The sequence below is a fragment of the Anticarsia gemmatalis genome, chromosome 3 (genome assembly GCF_050436995.1).
Source record: "Anticarsia gemmatalis isolate Benzon Research Colony breed Stoneville strain chromosome 3, ilAntGemm2 primary, whole genome shotgun sequence".
Lineage (NCBI taxonomy): Eukaryota > Metazoa > Arthropoda > Insecta > Lepidoptera > Erebidae > Anticarsia > Anticarsia gemmatalis.
This window is the reverse complement of record NC_134747.1, coordinates 7744226-7760596: the sequence shown is the minus strand read 5'-3', so window position 1 is coordinate 7760596 and position 16371 is coordinate 7744226. Positions and strand designations below refer to the sequence as shown.

Sequence of the window (16371 nt, the reverse complement as noted above, 5' to 3'; positions counted from 1 at the left end):
GTACCAGGTCATAGTATGAACACTTGTGTAAACTTGTGAGTCATGTAGTGTCGGTACATGTATATAGCACGTCAGTCTCATTGATTTGTTCCGTCATTCAGTATAAGGCGGATAATTAAATATCATTCTACTCTTAATCGCAAGCTATGGTATCATAATTATTTGCTGATATTATTTATTGTTTTTGAATACATATTTAATGATCGAATAGTAGCAGCGAAAATACTGATATCTATAGCAAAGTTAGTTTAAGTTAGTAAAATACATAAGAGACTTCCACATTTGCTCATTTGAAATAATTTAATCCTTGTCAACCCTTCTTCTGGTGCGTCTAACTACGGATTAAAAGCAGATAAAACTGAAAGAATATACATATCAGTTGGTAGAGGTAATTAACAAGTGAGCAAAAATAAAAGCCACAAGTTTCTCACCAATATAATGAAATATGAAATGTTGTGTATTGTAAAATTATTATTATAGGCGCTTGGCCACTATACACTATTATAATGTACTAGCGGACCCGACAGACGTTGTCCTGTCTACACGCCCTTAATTTGAAAACTTTTAAACCTTTTTTTAATAATCCAAACCATTCTCAGATCCCCTTGAACACACACAAAAAAAATCATCAAAATCGGTCCAGTCGTTTTAAAAGAGAAGTGCAGTGTCATACACACTTACAGAAGAATTAAATATATAAACATTAAATTTATTAGAACATGTTTAACTCGAATTTGATGCCTTTCATAAAAAAAAAACTAGTAATGCGAACTCATATGAAAAATGTTCCTGATGTTTATTTGTCATTAGTTCTACAAACCAGGTCGAAAACATAGCATGTTTGAAACATTCTTGGAAACAGGCATGACCTCTAAGTTTTGGACATGCAAGTCGCGATTATAAAACCTGTTTGTAATATAAATGGTAGCGTCGAAGCCTCTCCCACATCATTGTTTTCTAATGAAGTTTTGTTCAGAGGTAGAGTTGCGTAAGTATCTATATGGTCATGTTTTTTGTCTCTGCGCAGGTAGGTAACTAAGTAATATTGAAATCATCCTGGCGTGTCGAAGCACTGATGAATATTATGATGTAATTGTTACCCGCTGACTACTTCAGTTAGGCTCGAAAGAGTTAGTTACAAAATTATTTAGGTAGGTAGGTAATATGTGTTATAATATTGCTTCGATTTTGCTGTCTCAATATATTATGAGATCATTGTAGTGAAAAGGTTATTTATATAGTTGGAACTTATCCCAGTAATTCTTAGCTTATTAGTTTATTTTATGCGTTAAAGCCAGCGTTTCATTTGTAAATTGATAAATTAAGACCTAAACATGGTTTGCCGATCACTGAAGAGCTATCTTTAGATACAGTCATACAGACGTTGTCTAGTTTAAGAAGTAGGGTAGTTCTAGATCGTCTACAGAATATCAACACAACTTATGTCACACTTTTGTTTTAACATCTTTATGTTGTATAATTTCTAGCGTATAAGTTTTTCAAGTAACATTTTTGAAAAAATTACAAATTTATTACTAATAATTATTTGGTAATAACTAGGCGTACCGAGAACTGAAAACTTTATCAAGTTAGTTTATTTATTCTGCTAAAAATGAGTCTATAGGACAAATGTGGTCAGAATTTGTGGTGACTTCAGGTGGTGTGAGGGTTTTGTTCAATTCGTCGTTATTATCAGTGGCATGTACACGTGCTGCTAATACCGCATTGTCGGCGAGTGCTGCGGCCAGTGCTCGCTCTAGTTTCGCTGCTCCAGCTCGTTCAGCTTCGAGAGCAGCTCGGACTTCAGCTAATGCTTCAATACTGGGGTCAACTGTTTTGTTACCCACGTCCTTACCTTCAGATAAATGCATCTGAAGTTCTGCTATTGAAGCTTTGAGCTTGCTTATTTCGGCTATAACATAAGGTTACATTAAAATATACTTTCTAGCAATTTCAATATCTGGAATATAATTGAAACAAATGTAGCTGCTCAATTTCTCTATCCCCATTAGAACTTAAATAAAATAACTAGGATGTTTTAGCATGTTAAACATATCAACCGTGTTCATTTAACATTCATGATCTACCTATACATCCTTGCTAACTCTGTTGCTCAAAAGTCTAGACGCAATTCCATTAAGATGACAGTTGACAGAAATCATCTTCTAATGAATTATTCTAAGCGTACACGAGGTTCTGCAGGTGACTTGGCGATTGTAACTATTAATGTATAATGTACTTGAAGTATTGGGGTTACCATTAGCATTAAGTAGTTCCCTGTTAGTATGCTGCAGTTCAGTAGCCGCCAGTCGCCTCTCTCGCGCATGCGCGGCGGCGGCCAATCGAGCTCGCTCACGAATTTCTGAACCTGCGGCTGCGCACTTTTCCACTCTTCTGAGCTCATTCTCAAGACGATTTGATTCTCTGTGTGACATGTAGGTACAATAAATTTCAGTTTTTAGCTTTATTTATTTTTCTCACGTTTACTGAAACGCGTCTGTAACTTATGACTAACGGGATGTGGTTCTGTTTTGACGCAATCATAATGAATGGGTAGTAGAGATAAATACACCATGCCTATTCGTCATATAACTAGGTTGAGAAGGGTTGTCAGTTGACAACGTTGAAAATACACATTAATAAGAATATAAAAATATCTTTGTTCATCTACACCCCTACAGTCTTAGAAACACATCGAAGTAAATTCTCATAATGTCCTACCTGCGCGCCTCCTCGCAGGCATGACCAATGCGTTCCTGCAGTTCTGTGTACTGTCTCTGCAAGGTGGCGTGAGCTGACTGCAGTGGCTTCATTTGCTGCACTTGTCTTTCCAAAGCATTTATCTGTGCTGACATTTCACTACATCGTTCTTCTAATATTGTACGTTGCCGATCCTGTGAGCGAATATATGAATGGAATTCTCCTTGTCGCTATCTGTTTTACGTAAATCTATTGTGTTATTTATTGCCTACAGACTAGGACCTAGAGAAATAGGTATGATTTGTATTTGCTTGTAGATAATAAAGTTGTATGCGACATTTATAACATTGGCGCAAAAAATGTAGGTATTTTTATAGAACTAAGTATCATCTTTAATTTAGATCGCCTTATATTTTAAGGAAACCTGTTATGAATATTGCTTCAAGCAATTGTAGTGGAGGAAAACTGGAGATTGTACCATGATAGTTCTGAATCATAAGTGCTCATCACGGTAAAGGTGACCACGAATCTGCGTGATGATGGACCTAGATTCCTAGAAGAAGTGGAAAGTGGATAATTCTCTAGAGCGAGTTCAACATACTGTCACTTCCAGGTGTATCTTGAGTCCTGTGAGTTGTTCCTGAGCGCAAGCCAGCGCTGTAGTAGCCTTGGTGACAGCAGCAGTGGCAGCGGCGGCCCCGCTTCGAGCCTCGGCCGCCGCGCGCTCAGCCGCCGCCCGCCCAGCTTCCGCAGCTTCAGCCCGAGTTGACTCCGAACGTAATGAATCACGAAGACGATTTTCAGATATCTAGGTTTTATAAGTGTAAGTATATTGTAGGCAAAGACCTCGTCGCATTTCAAGAGGAAATAATAGCTCTCTATACCTAAACGTGCTCTACGATAGGCATGAATCGAGAATTTGAGATACATAATATAAGTATATCTGATGCGTAGTTTCGGCCTGGCCGCCTATCTCTACAGACAGAAGTAAGTTATGTCGGTAAATTCCATCACTACAGAAACATGCACTTTGTGACCCGACACGCACTTGACCAATTTATTTAACAAACAATCATACAAACGACACGATAGACAGCGCGGGATATTACTTTGCATTATAATATTCAAATAAAATTGCGTACTTTGCGTGCACAGTAAGTAAGTGTGTAATAGGTTGTATTCAAAAAATTACACCAATTTTTTATAAATGGGAATTGATAATTTTGAATAAGAAATGAAAATGTAATATTCATACCGTGATAGTCCGAAATTCGGCAATTAGTTCGAGAAATTGCTGTTCTAATGTCTCGAATTCGTTTGTCCCTCCCATTATTTAATTTATGATAATTCTTTTTAATTATAAAAGCACAAATGCGCGGGAGACCAATGTCACACGCGACTCAACTTTTTTTTTTGGTGATAGTGGACTGGCAACTGAAATTGACAATCAGCCAGTGGAAAAAAAATTAAAAACACCGCTAAAGTGTGCATAAACATCCAAAAATAATAACACTATTTTATTATATTATTTTTATACTAACAAATTATTACATATTATATTAGCCGATTACTTAAGAAATTAATGTACTTATTAGGTACAATAGGTATGATGTACTTATTTATCCTTTAATATTTCGCTGCTTATTAATTTATTACTACCTATGGGTAATTACAGAAAGGAAAACGGTAGGCAAAAACACCTTCAGACCTAGGCGCTTGTTAAAATTATATTTTGCCTCAATTAATTCTATTGCACTTAACGCAACAGCCCCACGGGAATTCCAATCAAACTATATTTTTATTTTTTGTTATATCTAGTTTAATAAGAATTTTAATCAATTTCGAAATCTTCAGTAAGACGAGAAAATGAAAGTTACAAAATAATATTTCCATGCCAATAATAAGATCAATTTGTCGGTTATAATAATTGAAATATGTCAATTACTACGGTATTTTTATAAGAGCAGACAGGCTCTGAGGGGAATATTAAACAAGGGGGAGTGTTGTTTTCCAACAGGCATTCTCGGTATATAAGAGGCGGTTTTATCAGGAATTGCTCATTCTGCTGGCTAGCGTGCATAAACCGGTAAGTCCTTATAGTATTATTCAACAGTGCTAGTTTAAAATTCTCTAAGCACAACATTATTTATTTATACATTTCGGTAAATAGTATTACAATTGAATTAAAAAAGATAGCCATTCTTTATTTAACTTGATTATAAAAATTACAGATAAAAAAGGCATAGCCGGTAAACGTATTTTTTTATGTTGGTTTGTTTTTTATTAACAAAACGCCATTAAAATCAGCTTTGTTCTTTTTATTAATATTTATTTTTATATCTCACCAATAAAACTTTTGTTTAACTAAAATAAATTTAATTATTTTAGTTAAATGAATACCTACTATTAAATTAATTATGTTTAGCTTTTTGTTTGACTGATATAGTAAATAGCCGTTTTTGAGGACTACAGATTTAAGGTTTAATTATTAAGGAAAAAGTTTTACAATGTGGTGTAAGACTAAATGATAGAAATATTTTTTTTAGAAATGTCTAAATTCTTTAACACATAACGTACAAAAAGTAGGTGCAAGACAGGAGCCTGATTTTTAAAAATTAATACTGAATGTTATTTTCAGGGCACCTATCCTTTTCAAAATGCGTGTTATATCAGTGATGGCAGTAGCAATCGCGGCGGTGTTGGCGATACTGGTGCGGTGCTGCGATGGCGCCAACCTGCGTGGCTTCGCTGTGCCCGAGGAAGACGAAGAGTTCAGGGTGCGGCCGCTCTACAGGGACTACAACCTGCTCCGACGTGCGGCGCGCGCTGACGATGCTTTCGATGACTATGGACACCTGAGATTCGGCCGATCTGATGACTGACGCAAACGCGTCTCTCGCACTCACACTAGACATCTACCAACAGTCCAGCACAAAAAACGATCGCCACAAAAATCGTGTACTTAGTTCCTAGTCCTTACCATCTTATTAACGAAAGTGGACCCTTGTTTCGGCTATTAAAAAAGAAAAAAAAAACAGCATTTTGATGTGAAATATTTCATGGCTGGTTAAATATTTCACATCTTAGGTATTTTGTTCTTAATGTAATTAATATTATTTTATTTTTATTTTGTAATCTTTTTGGTAATGCAATGAGGTTTCCACCTCCTTATTTTGTAATGTTATAATATTATTTATATATTATTAGTGAGTAGAGTAGCTAATTAGAAATAAAACACATGACATTATTTCCATGAGTATATTATTACCCAATAAATACATTTTACAACAGTTATTATTACAATAAAATGTGTTATAATATTTTAATAACGTCACGAAGTGGGCACAATGACGATCGATGCAATACCTTCGGTATCCTTTTATTCTCTGTTAAGGCATTTCTTATGGAAATGGTTTACCTTTTAATAAACCAAAAGCTAACGCTCAAATATCTCAGCACTAAGCATTTAAGGCAATGATTTTGTATTTTCTATACATAGTAAAAGCTAAATTTATAACTGTTATGTAAAAATATTGAATTATATTTCGACATTTTAAGTCTGCCTTCGGTTTCATAATTTGTACATTGTACACAAACATGGCATGTATGTGAAGTATTTTATAAATATAATAGATTATTCTAGAATTCATTTAAGCCTTTCACAAATATGTTTTATTTCGTTGTTTTGGTTACAGTAGATTCGTTCGAGTGTTATATGTAGGTATAGCCGCGTACTTGTCTCTGTTAATTGACTCTGTTATAACTATGCACTATGGTGGGATCATCATAGCATGCACTGGATTTAGTTTTAACTAATATTCATTAGGCACACGTAATATCACTACTCTATATTAAATAATATGAGACTAGTTAGTTCCTTCCCTAAGCTAAGTTATAATTTATATTTATATTATGAATGCAGTTCGTCTTAACACACATTAAAATGGTTAATTGTACTTGGTGAAAATGAAGCGTATTGTGGAGAGAAATCCTCGTAAATCATTTTAAAATTATTAATTAAAAGATCAATAACCAAGTTCCTTATCCGACTTTACATGTATATAGAATGTGTAAGATAAATAATAACAAGTTTTGTAAACATCGCATGTTACATTAGACGACACGCCTCGATGGATAGTTCACATTTTGTGTTTAACACTTGATCAGATTGTGAGTATTAGATTGGAATCCAATGTTAATTTAAAAGCGCGTCGTCGTCCCTCTTATATGATGTCTCTTTTCTGGGAGTTGCCAAGAAGAGCCTGAAAATAAACAAATTAAGTTATTACTACATAATTATGCATAAGAAAAGATATGCTGTTGCAATCACGGGCAGAAACTTGTCTAATAATTAAATTATTTTGTTATTATTTCGAAATAACGTGCAAAATATGTTGGGCAAAATGCGTTAGTTATTACATTAAGTGTTTTCCAGCTATTATCGCCCACCTCAAGACAGAAATTAGAAAAAGTTTAATAAAAATAACCATTAATATGAATAGTACCTTATTGACGAAGTTGACAATAGCAGTGGCAGGTTGTTCAGGCTCCAGTTCAGCAAACACGTGGCACTGGTTGTCGGCGCCGGACGACGCTCGCGCCACGAACGCGAATATTCGCCTGCGAATAGATTATACATAATAATATTAATTACCTTGGAACTTGTGACGCCAATGTCAAATATGATGTCATGGATTTTTGTTTAATTACCGTAGTAATGTTTGGGTAATTCCCCTAGACTTAGACAAGAAATAATGTAAAAAATCTATGGTATGGTTATAGGTGTTACTCATAATGTAGGTAAATAATAATCGGAATCTTTTAAACAAGAGGAAATTGCCTTAAAGATTAACTGAACTTGCATATTGTTTTCATAACAGATTTTTCTTATGCAACATTGCCTTTTTGCTGGACTAGTAATGTATTTTTATCGCTACTTTTCGTACTTCTTTTATGAACTATTTTAGCGATGAATGGAGTGTCCATTCGTCGCTAAAACATATCGTGTTGAATAATTCGCAATTGCTATAGCGGTAAAACAAATTGCAAGCTACTGGACTCCTGTCAAAGACATCTTCATAATATTATCGTATGGTTAGTGGTCAACCTAGTATCAAAGTTGTTCAAGCCGCCCGGGGGCCTTTGATATGGCTTAACGACTGCTATCGTAGTAGATAACAACCGGGACCGACTTTTAACTGGCCTTACGAAGCACGGAGATGCCCTGTTCAAATACCACTATGCGGTCACCCATCTATGGAGTGATCGCGTCAAGGGTTGCTTAACCCACAGATCGTTTACCGACCGGTGAGCGCAACTGGCTATGGGTTAAACAGTTAACTTTAAGTATGTATGACCACTAAAGATATAAATATGTGTACTAACTTTTCGATCTGCGTGTTGTTATCGTGGTATGTGTAGCGTCGCTCGTCGGGATCGATGCCGGCGTAGGACACGCCGGCGGCGGGGTAGTGGCGGCGGAAGAACAGCTTGCGCGCCGCGTCCGTCAGCGTGATGCCGCCGCCGAACACCTTGAAGTGAACCACGTGCGCTGCCGACTGCACCAAAAATACACACGAACTTTAGTATGTGATTAAGTAAACTGGTTTCAAAAGTAAAAACCAAGGAGCGATGAATTGATGTAAAATATTATGGCCAGGTTTTGTTCGTTGAGTGCATACAACGGTAAGGTGACAATAACATTTGGACGGTATTCGGAACAAAATAAGTGATCAAGTACGATTATGTACGGTATGTGATGATGTAACTTAGATAGGTACCTATACAGGAAAATGTCAACTAAAGTAGGCGTACAGACAAACAGTGAAAACTTAAGAATAAGGTTTCTATTTTGTCTAAACCGTTCCCCATCATTCACATTTCAACCTATAGTGATATACCAGTTGGACAATTATGTTATGTTGTGTCAGTTGTGTGTACCTTGTTGTGCAGTATGTTGGAGACGGCTCGCTTGACGGCGGCGGGTCCGGTGAGCGCCTCGGTGTTCTCGGAGCCCAGCAGCAGCACGTGGCACGCCGCCCCTGACGCCAGCAGAGCCCGCGCAGCCGCGCTGGCACCTCCGCCCGACCATGGGTCTCTGCCATATCGAGAAACAATCATATAATATGACATAGAACACAGATGTTATGATAAATTTCAATATTATCATACAATGAAATTTTATAGCAACGGATTCTGTAATCAAGTAAAAAAAAACTATACAAAAAACATATTAACGTGCTTACTGAACGTTATACAGAGGGGATAGATGACATGATTGACAAAGAGCTCACCTGTCGGGTAGTTTCAGCGGTACTGGTAGAGCTAAAGGCGTCACAGTATGTTGGTACACGAGAGCAGATAATGATCCGAACACGGGCTCGTCGGGACATCCTCGCAGCCGCACCCCTCGCGCCGTGGGCTCAATGAGGAAGTGCCTCACGCCGCCCGCACCTCCCGCTCGCACCGCCAGACCAAACGCGCCCGGGAACGAGTTCGAGTCACGGACGATGAATGCGCCCTCTTCTAATTGGAGCAGTGCTGATACCGCTGTTGAGTACACAAGCAAATATTTATTAACAGAAATTATTGAGCAATGCAAACCCACAACGATACCACAACGTTTTATGGTAATTCGATCAATCAGTGATTCAGAGTGAAGGTAGAAGTGTATTTAATAAAGTGGTTTGATGGCAGTAGGCACCATTTAATATGCTTTAATTTATTTTGCAAATAGTCGTCCTACTTATTTTACTTCAGTAATTTGAGCGTTGCTAAGCAAATTACTAATAAGTGGTACGTAATAAATCAGTGGGGTTACACTTACCATCGTCTCTGGAGATGTTCGGCTTGTACCAGTAGTGGCTGGTGTCTCGTGCGAAGCGCACGCGGTCGGGCGCCACGTGCTGCGGCTCGGCGTTGCCACTGACGCTGGAGCGCCGCGACCCCAGGCTGCCCGACCCGTTGAATGTACGGTATTCTGACTCCGGACTCACTTCGCGTTCTTTCCTGCAGATACAAAAAACATTAACTATTACTATTAATTATCTTCATATCGGTTGCTATTGCTATCTTCATCACTACTGTAACACGATGTGTTGAATGACAATCCCTCCCTTGCTAACTAATGTAATGTTGGGCAGAATCATTGTAATCATAAGTGTGATGCCAAGTATTTACCTGGTAACTGACGGCGAGCGCGGTGGGCGCGCACTGAGTGACGGCGTGGGTGTGGGAGGGTAAGGAGTTCGCGGGTGCGTGGGGAAAGCGGGCGTGCCTGCGCGGGACTCTGTCCTCGACTCGGCACGGGACCAACTCTCTGCACGATCCTGTAAACATCAACGGTTTTGTGAAAAAGATGTTATTATTTATGTCAAGTTATGAAAACAAGTGCCACAATGGTACTCACAACAGTGTCTGTGCTGACAGGCTCCGCAAGTGACAGTAATCCAGGCGCGGGAGTGTTCGTCGGTGTCGACGTCGTACTCCATTCGCGCATCGTCATCTTTTCATACATGAATTTCCTAGATGAGGTTCTGTAAGAATATAATGAAAGCTTATAATATATATTTTAAAAAAAGATACAAAATAGTGAAGTTGGAGTTTGGTTGAATTTAACTACTGTAAGATCGAGGAGATTAATCTTAAGCTTCATAAACGGTGTAAGTTTAAGTTTGTTTATAGTTTTAGTTTACCTGTCTGGAGCTTGTGGACTCATGTGGTCAGTCCTGAGAGGAGTGCGCGTGTTCACGTGGAGCGGGACGCTGAAATCATCATCATCGTCTGCAAACGCTGTGGTGTCGCTGGTGTATCCGTCCACTCTAAAAAAACAATAAAATTTATGATAGCAGATATAAGAATAAGTAGAATGGTAGACACTGAATCATGTTGTTGCATGTGGTCTTATGAAGGCCTGTTGTTACCTGTGGCTAGCTGAACGGCGCACATGCCGGGAGGGTGCAGTATCCCACTCGAGCGGTAGTCGAGCGACTCTCTCCCTTGCCTCTTTCCTCTCGCGTAGTTTCTGTTGCTGTCGTTGGAGCCACGTCAGTCCTGAGCTGCTTTCCACACTACTTTCGGAGCGACGAGGCTCTCTCGCACGCACACTCTCCTGCCATCCCATAGAACTAGCTGACCTCCATGTTCCATTCTCTGGTGGTGTTTTTCGCGCACTGCTCGCTGGTCGTTCTGCCCATTCCACTTCGCCATTTAACCATCTGTTGTCAAAATATTGATCTCGTTAAACACTTCCGAGAATACGTAAAAAAATATCAACAAGTTTTTATGACCCGTTGTCCGGTTGTTATCTTTGTAGGTTTTTTTATTTGTGTGTAGGACTTGAAGGTCCCAGTGATCTTATTATGGAGTGGTAAACCTTGTATCCGCGTGCTAAGAATCTCTAAATAGTGGGTGGTTAGCAAGTAGGTATTCTATATGATTAATTCTAAATTAATTTGAATACTAATCACCTTCCGTTGGGAGTGGAATGTACTCGATCATCATAATATTACTTCTTCAGAACATGTTCATCTCGTAACACTAATCAATGACTATAGACGTAATTTACATCTACTTTTTAAATTTTAAAGCCAACTAACAACGCAGAACGGCCACATGTTTTAATGTAAACAGTTTTAATGAATCAGGAAGTAAAAGGGTTTGACAGAGCGGTCTTTATTAGAAAGTAAATAGTATATCGGCAACGTGAGGCGTCGTAGTGTCGTGGCCGGGTCGACACCCGCCCGTTTATGGCGACGTTTATCTCGAAATAGTAACTTGTTTGGGTCATGGCGGCGACGCAATCACACACCATCGCTCCAAATCAAATCGAGAATTGCGAGTCGACAGTCAACATAGCTTTCCGACGTGTCTCTATGTATGGCGGCGTGTTTAACCGCTCGATTACATTTGTAATCATTACATAAAACTGACGAGCACAGTAATGTGCAGAAAAGGCATCATTTAAAAAATCTTATACCCAATATGGTTTGATTAGAAAGGAAGCTTCAGCTGTGAAGCCCCTTAGTATTAGTTTGTTATCTCAAGTCGGTTCTAAGAATGGCGATACGGTGTCAGTAATTTAACTAGAAACTTAAGAAGCCATTCATTGAGCAGGCGTCGCATAAATAATTCGCAACAGGCTGCTGCTAGGTAGTAGGTAGCCTCAGAACGTAGTGCAATCTTGTGGAACGAGCGAGTTGATACTCGATTCGGTTTCAGCCCACGCCTATCGCCGACTCAATTAAACGACGAACGCTTCCGTTTCTTAATGTACTGCAAACAATTTTAAACGTAGTTTCTTATAACACTGCGATTAGTGTTTTATTCTATCACATAATAGCAAACACACAGCGACTTTTGGTTTTTACATAATACGATTCTGTTTCATAATTAATTGAAATAAGATTGAAGTGTTTACATTTTTCAGATGTTTGTATCATATAGGTAATATTATGTCTGTAATCCGTGGACTCTACATTTTCTCGTGATTATATTAGGTATGATGACTAATTTGGCATTATAACCTTATTAAGTTTATCGTTGTTGACATCGCTTGAACCATTGTAAAAAAATTCATCATGTGAATGCGTAGACAAAATAAATTATATGATAACTGTATAAGTATACCCGTATAGATCATAATTAAATCATTTCACTCTCAATTCTACTGGGAAATTATTGTCTGTCATCAAACACGAGCATTCTAAATGGCTATGTCAATATTTATTAGTAACCAGACACTAACACTATTTATCTGTATGTCTGAGAGAGCTTTTATAACCAACCATTACCAAAGCACAGTTCACATTTAAGTGGTGCTATTACAATGCATTACAGCGATATGATTGACAACACAGATATCGGTATCGTGCCATGTATCGGAATGTCTATCAAGTGTGGATGACAGTCTTTAATACGCTGACGAGCGCTATTGTTCGCTTCGAGAAAGAGCTTTAAATAAAATCGCTACATTTTTACTTACAAATTCTTTTCTAGAGCGGCGATGCGGCGTACATTTGAGTGAATACATGTTGTAAACAAAAAGAGGCAAGAATATCTCAGAAAGTAATTTACATTCACACAAGCATTGAAAGAATGTCAGTGTTAATACAATTGCGTTGCATAATAACTCAAGAATCTATAACGTTTAACAAGATAAACTAATCGGCCCGAACTTCGATAAGGTCACAAAGGAGGACATTATTGTAGTTGCTGCCACACACGCACGCGGTATTTACAATAATGATAGTAATTTACTCCTTGTTTCTGTTGTCACGTTGTAATTATTTACTTATCGTTATTACAAGTCTGGATTTAAACGTAAGACATAGATTCTCTGTTTAATCGCTCTCTCTGGTTGTCTAACTTCTTCGGAAAAGTTTTCCATCGTTATTCGGTTTAGTTTAAGGTATAAACGTTTACCTATGTTTCAAATAACATTTAACGTTCGTTCGTTGTTGATTGAAAACAAAAACAATTGATGGTTCAAATGCGCGTTTTTACACTGTGATCATTGTATAGAATTTACGTTACGCCCACGGTATCTCAGCTCCTACGCTCAAACCCATTATTTAATGTTCAAGTGTCTTTTTGTTCCGGATAATCCGATCTACAGTAATTATATACATATTACGCACAGGTTATAAGAATTGTGAAGAAGCTGGGTATAACTTTAATACGATTACGTTTTATTCGGACCATATTAATATACAAGTATTCAATCTTAAAATAAGATCGACACCTTATTTAGAATTGAATTATTCATCGGACCATCTGGATCCTGTAGATAATAAGTGTCATTTAGGAAATAACGCTTCTTTTGGTAGTAGGTAAACTCAATGTTAAAGTTAATATAGGTATAATATACATATTGAATACCTATGAGAGAACAAATTACTAATATAATAAAATAAGTTTGCGTAAACAATCTGTACAATATTATAGCATAGGTATCTAACCCTCAGTGTTCTCTTAGGAAGGCCTGTAATGAAAGTGTTTAGGTGTCTTAAAATAATATTACGGCTCCTTAAAATACTTTAGTATTGTAAGTGATACTATGATGGCTGTGATTGGTAACTCTATAATTTATGGGTCTTCTTCATTGACAGTGAAGTGGGTCAAGCGGAACGCGGCTAAATAAATTAAGAGGATGCCGACATCATTCTGCTACAGTTTCCTTTAACTACTTTTTACCCATTAAAGTAACATACAAGTATCTGCAAAAATCTTTCATATTTTAACGTCCGAACGTGCAATGTTCATATTGTAATTATCATCAATTTTGATTCTGTTTGTATATCGAGCAATATCAGCGCAAAAACTAGGTTTTTCTAAAAATAGGTGAGGTTGTGAATGTAAACATAGACTAAAGCATGCGGTGTAGGCGTTGGCCTCTACATACAGTACCGGAACACATGTTTATGTTTGCCACCGAATACCCTTGTTTTGATAACTCTAATATAATTTTAATGCTTTTGGTTGGACCCCAGAAAGAAAAGCAAACAATTGATATAAAGATTTCGTTTTATCGCCGGATGTGTTCCTTCAACTATACACCTAAATGTGGTGTTCCGTTGTACTATAAGACTGTTGGACATTTCCTGAAAAAGCATGCAACTGGTATATTCATTCCTAAATGCTATGAGCAATTCAGTTACATTGTGGATCAAGAACTGTGGAAATAATATTCCCTAATAGTGACGTCATAAAAGGCTAACCGGTTTACAAAGGTTACCATTTTAGTTACCTAGGTACTCTGTTTTTATTCAGGTATGAACAGCAGCCTGACGTCTACAACTATATTAGATAGACTTACCTGCCGTTACGTATAGGTGAAGCAGGTGGCGGCGCAGCGGCAGCGGTGGTGGTGGTGGTGACATCCTCGTGCGTGAACTTGCGGAGCGTGCGCGGCGACAGCGGCGTGTGGGAGCGGGGTGAGGGTGGGTCCGGCGTGACGGTGCGCTCGTCATCATCGTCGTCAATGGGGCGGTAGTTGCGGTCGCCACCGAGCGCGCGGCGCACTAGCTCGGGGCTGGCGAGGCGGTTGGGCGCGCGCAGCATGCCGGGGCGCAGGCCGGGCGCTCCGTAGGTGAAGGGCGCGGAGTCGGCGCGCGCGTGATACGGTATGTCCGGCGGTCGGTCGGCGTGCGACTGCGGCTGCGGCGTGTGCGGCGCCGGCGGAGGGTCGGGCAGCGCGCTCACAGTGCGCAGCATGTCGCCCAGCAGAGCGTCGAGCTCGTCCGGCGGGCTGGGGGCGGCGCGGCGCCCCGCCGACGAGATGCCCGAGTCCATGGACGCGCTGAGCGGCGAGGCGGGCCCGCCGCCGCCCGCGCGCACTACTGTCGCGTAGATGGACCCGTCCAAGGGACCGAAAGTGTGCGCCGCTTCGGCTCCTTCTCCTGCCTCGCCACCTGAACCGGAGCCCTCAGCGCTGCCGTTGTTTTCACCTGCACGGAATTGCGTATATTGAAGTTGTTGAACTATCGAATTTTAACCGTATGCAATATGTTATCCGCACCGCAGCGCTACGAGCGGTATGTTTTGCGACGGTTTAATTACAAATAGCTTTTAAATTGGATTCGATTCGCCCCAATAAACAAGCGGAGCATCATCGCAACGAGATGGTATCTAACGACTATCTGACCGGGCGGACGGGAACATGTGTCATTCTCTATTGCACTTTGTATGAGGTCAGAATTCATTTTAAAGCGTAATATGTGCTTGTTTCCATTGACAATAACATAATTTAAAAGTTTCAATCTAATAAGTAAGTTAAGTCACAAACTAATGCAGCTTATGTATCTAACGAATGGTGTACGCAGCGCGGTAAAAGTAGTCTGGACGTAATCAGCACATCCTAAAAAGGACTAAGTTTGCTTCCCGTTACTACGACTGTGGGATGACACCGTTAAATGGTGTTTGATCGAATGCCGGTAGATCTCACTTGTTGCTTGCTTTTTTTGTAATTGAGTGTAGAACTGACGAACAGTACAGTTAGCAGCTTGGTAGTCGATCAATTGGCATATCTATAGAGACAGTAATTTTCTTCAGAATTAGTAAGCAGATAATTGCGTTTGATAAGTTTTATTTAACAAAAACACTAAACTATAGCGAAATGACCTACTTAATAAATATAATAATTGATAACCCAATGACATGGAGGTTTTTTAAAGTGTTGTGCGCTGATGATACCCGATACAAAGTGTATTCTGTTGTCGGTTCAAGGTAAAAGTGACCAATAAGGAAACGACCTCTAAAAGAACATACCCACACTTGCTTTAAATAACGCTTTATAGTTTAAACGTTGTGGTAGAGTCGGCACCTATACAAATATACTTAGGTACTTATAAACATCGCTCGTAATAAAATATTCAAAGAGAATCGGTAAAGGGTAGATAAAAACGCTATCAGATTGCAAATTGAAATGGTTGAAGCGATTGCTGTGTGAGCTCTTGGGAACATTAATTTCCTTAAAAAACATTTTAAACTAATAAATTATGTTCTTTGATTTAGGGCTTATTTAAATTACTACAAACATAGGTTGATAATATAATTAGGATCAGACACAGGTAACAAAGATATAATCTACGTGTTAGTTAAAGCGGATGATACAATAATGTAAAATTTTGTTGTATATCATTCTACAAAACCTTGGTACATATTATTATTATG

At 38.7% G+C, this 16371-nt stretch overlaps 3 protein-coding genes across 11 annotated transcripts in view; 1 reads left to right on the top strand and 2 right to left on the bottom strand.

The window, feature by feature from the left end:
* Nucleotides 1–1598: 1598 nt before the first annotated feature.
* LOC142987108 (uncharacterized) lies at nt 1599–4555 on the bottom strand. The gene is made up of 5 exons (XM_076135660.1): nt 3956–4555; nt 3302–3508; nt 2722–2894; nt 2258–2424; nt 1599–1912 (listed from the first exon to the last, which is right to left on the bottom strand). The coding sequence occupies exons 1-5, from the start codon at nt 4028–4030 to the stop codon at nt 1599–1601; spliced, it is 936 nt and encodes a 311-aa protein (XP_075991775.1). The 5' UTR covers nt 4031–4555.
* Nucleotides 2309–5947, top strand: Dsk (Drosulfakinin). Of its 3 annotated transcripts, XM_076136203.1 has the most exons (4): nt 2309–2435; nt 3314–3523; nt 4718–4786; nt 5339–5947. In XM_076136203.1, exon 4 carries the CDS (start codon nt 5358–5360, stop codon nt 5580–5582), a length of 225 nt encoding a protein of 74 aa, XP_075992318.1. In that variant the 5' UTR covers nt 2309–2435; nt 3314–3523; nt 4718–4786; nt 5339–5357; the 3' UTR covers nt 5583–5947. The 3 variants fall into 3 exon arrangements, with proteins under 3 accessions (XP_075992318.1, XP_075992319.1, XP_075992320.1); XM_076136204.1 differs by lacking the exon at nt 4718–4786; XM_076136205.1 differs by lacking the exons at nt 2309–2435; nt 3314–3523 and having other exon boundaries at nt 4555–4786.
* The window catches only part of by (focal adhesion protein tensin), an 88306-nt gene continuing 77879 nt past the window's right edge, over nt 5945–16371 (bottom strand). For all 7 annotated transcript variants that reach the window (XM_076136195.1, XM_076136196.1, XM_076136197.1 and 4 more), the window contains 11 exons: nt 14516–15146; nt 10623–10916; nt 10395–10520; nt 10109–10235; nt 9880–10028; nt 9527–9708; nt 8994–9249; nt 8641–8797; nt 8086–8258; nt 7206–7320; nt 5945–6962 (listed from right to left, as the gene is read on the bottom strand). In XM_076136195.1, the coding sequence (XP_075992310.1) occupies nt 6924–6962; nt 7206–7320; nt 8086–8258; nt 8641–8797; nt 8994–9249; nt 9527–9708; nt 9880–10028; nt 10109–10235; nt 10395–10520; nt 10623–10916; nt 14516–15146 (2249 nt within the window). In that variant the 3' untranslated portion in view covers nt 5945–6923. The remainder of the gene's footprint in view (nt 6963–7205; nt 7321–8085; nt 8259–8640; nt 8798–8993; nt 9250–9526; nt 9709–9879; nt 10029–10108; nt 10236–10394; nt 10521–10622; nt 10917–14515; nt 15147–16371) is intronic.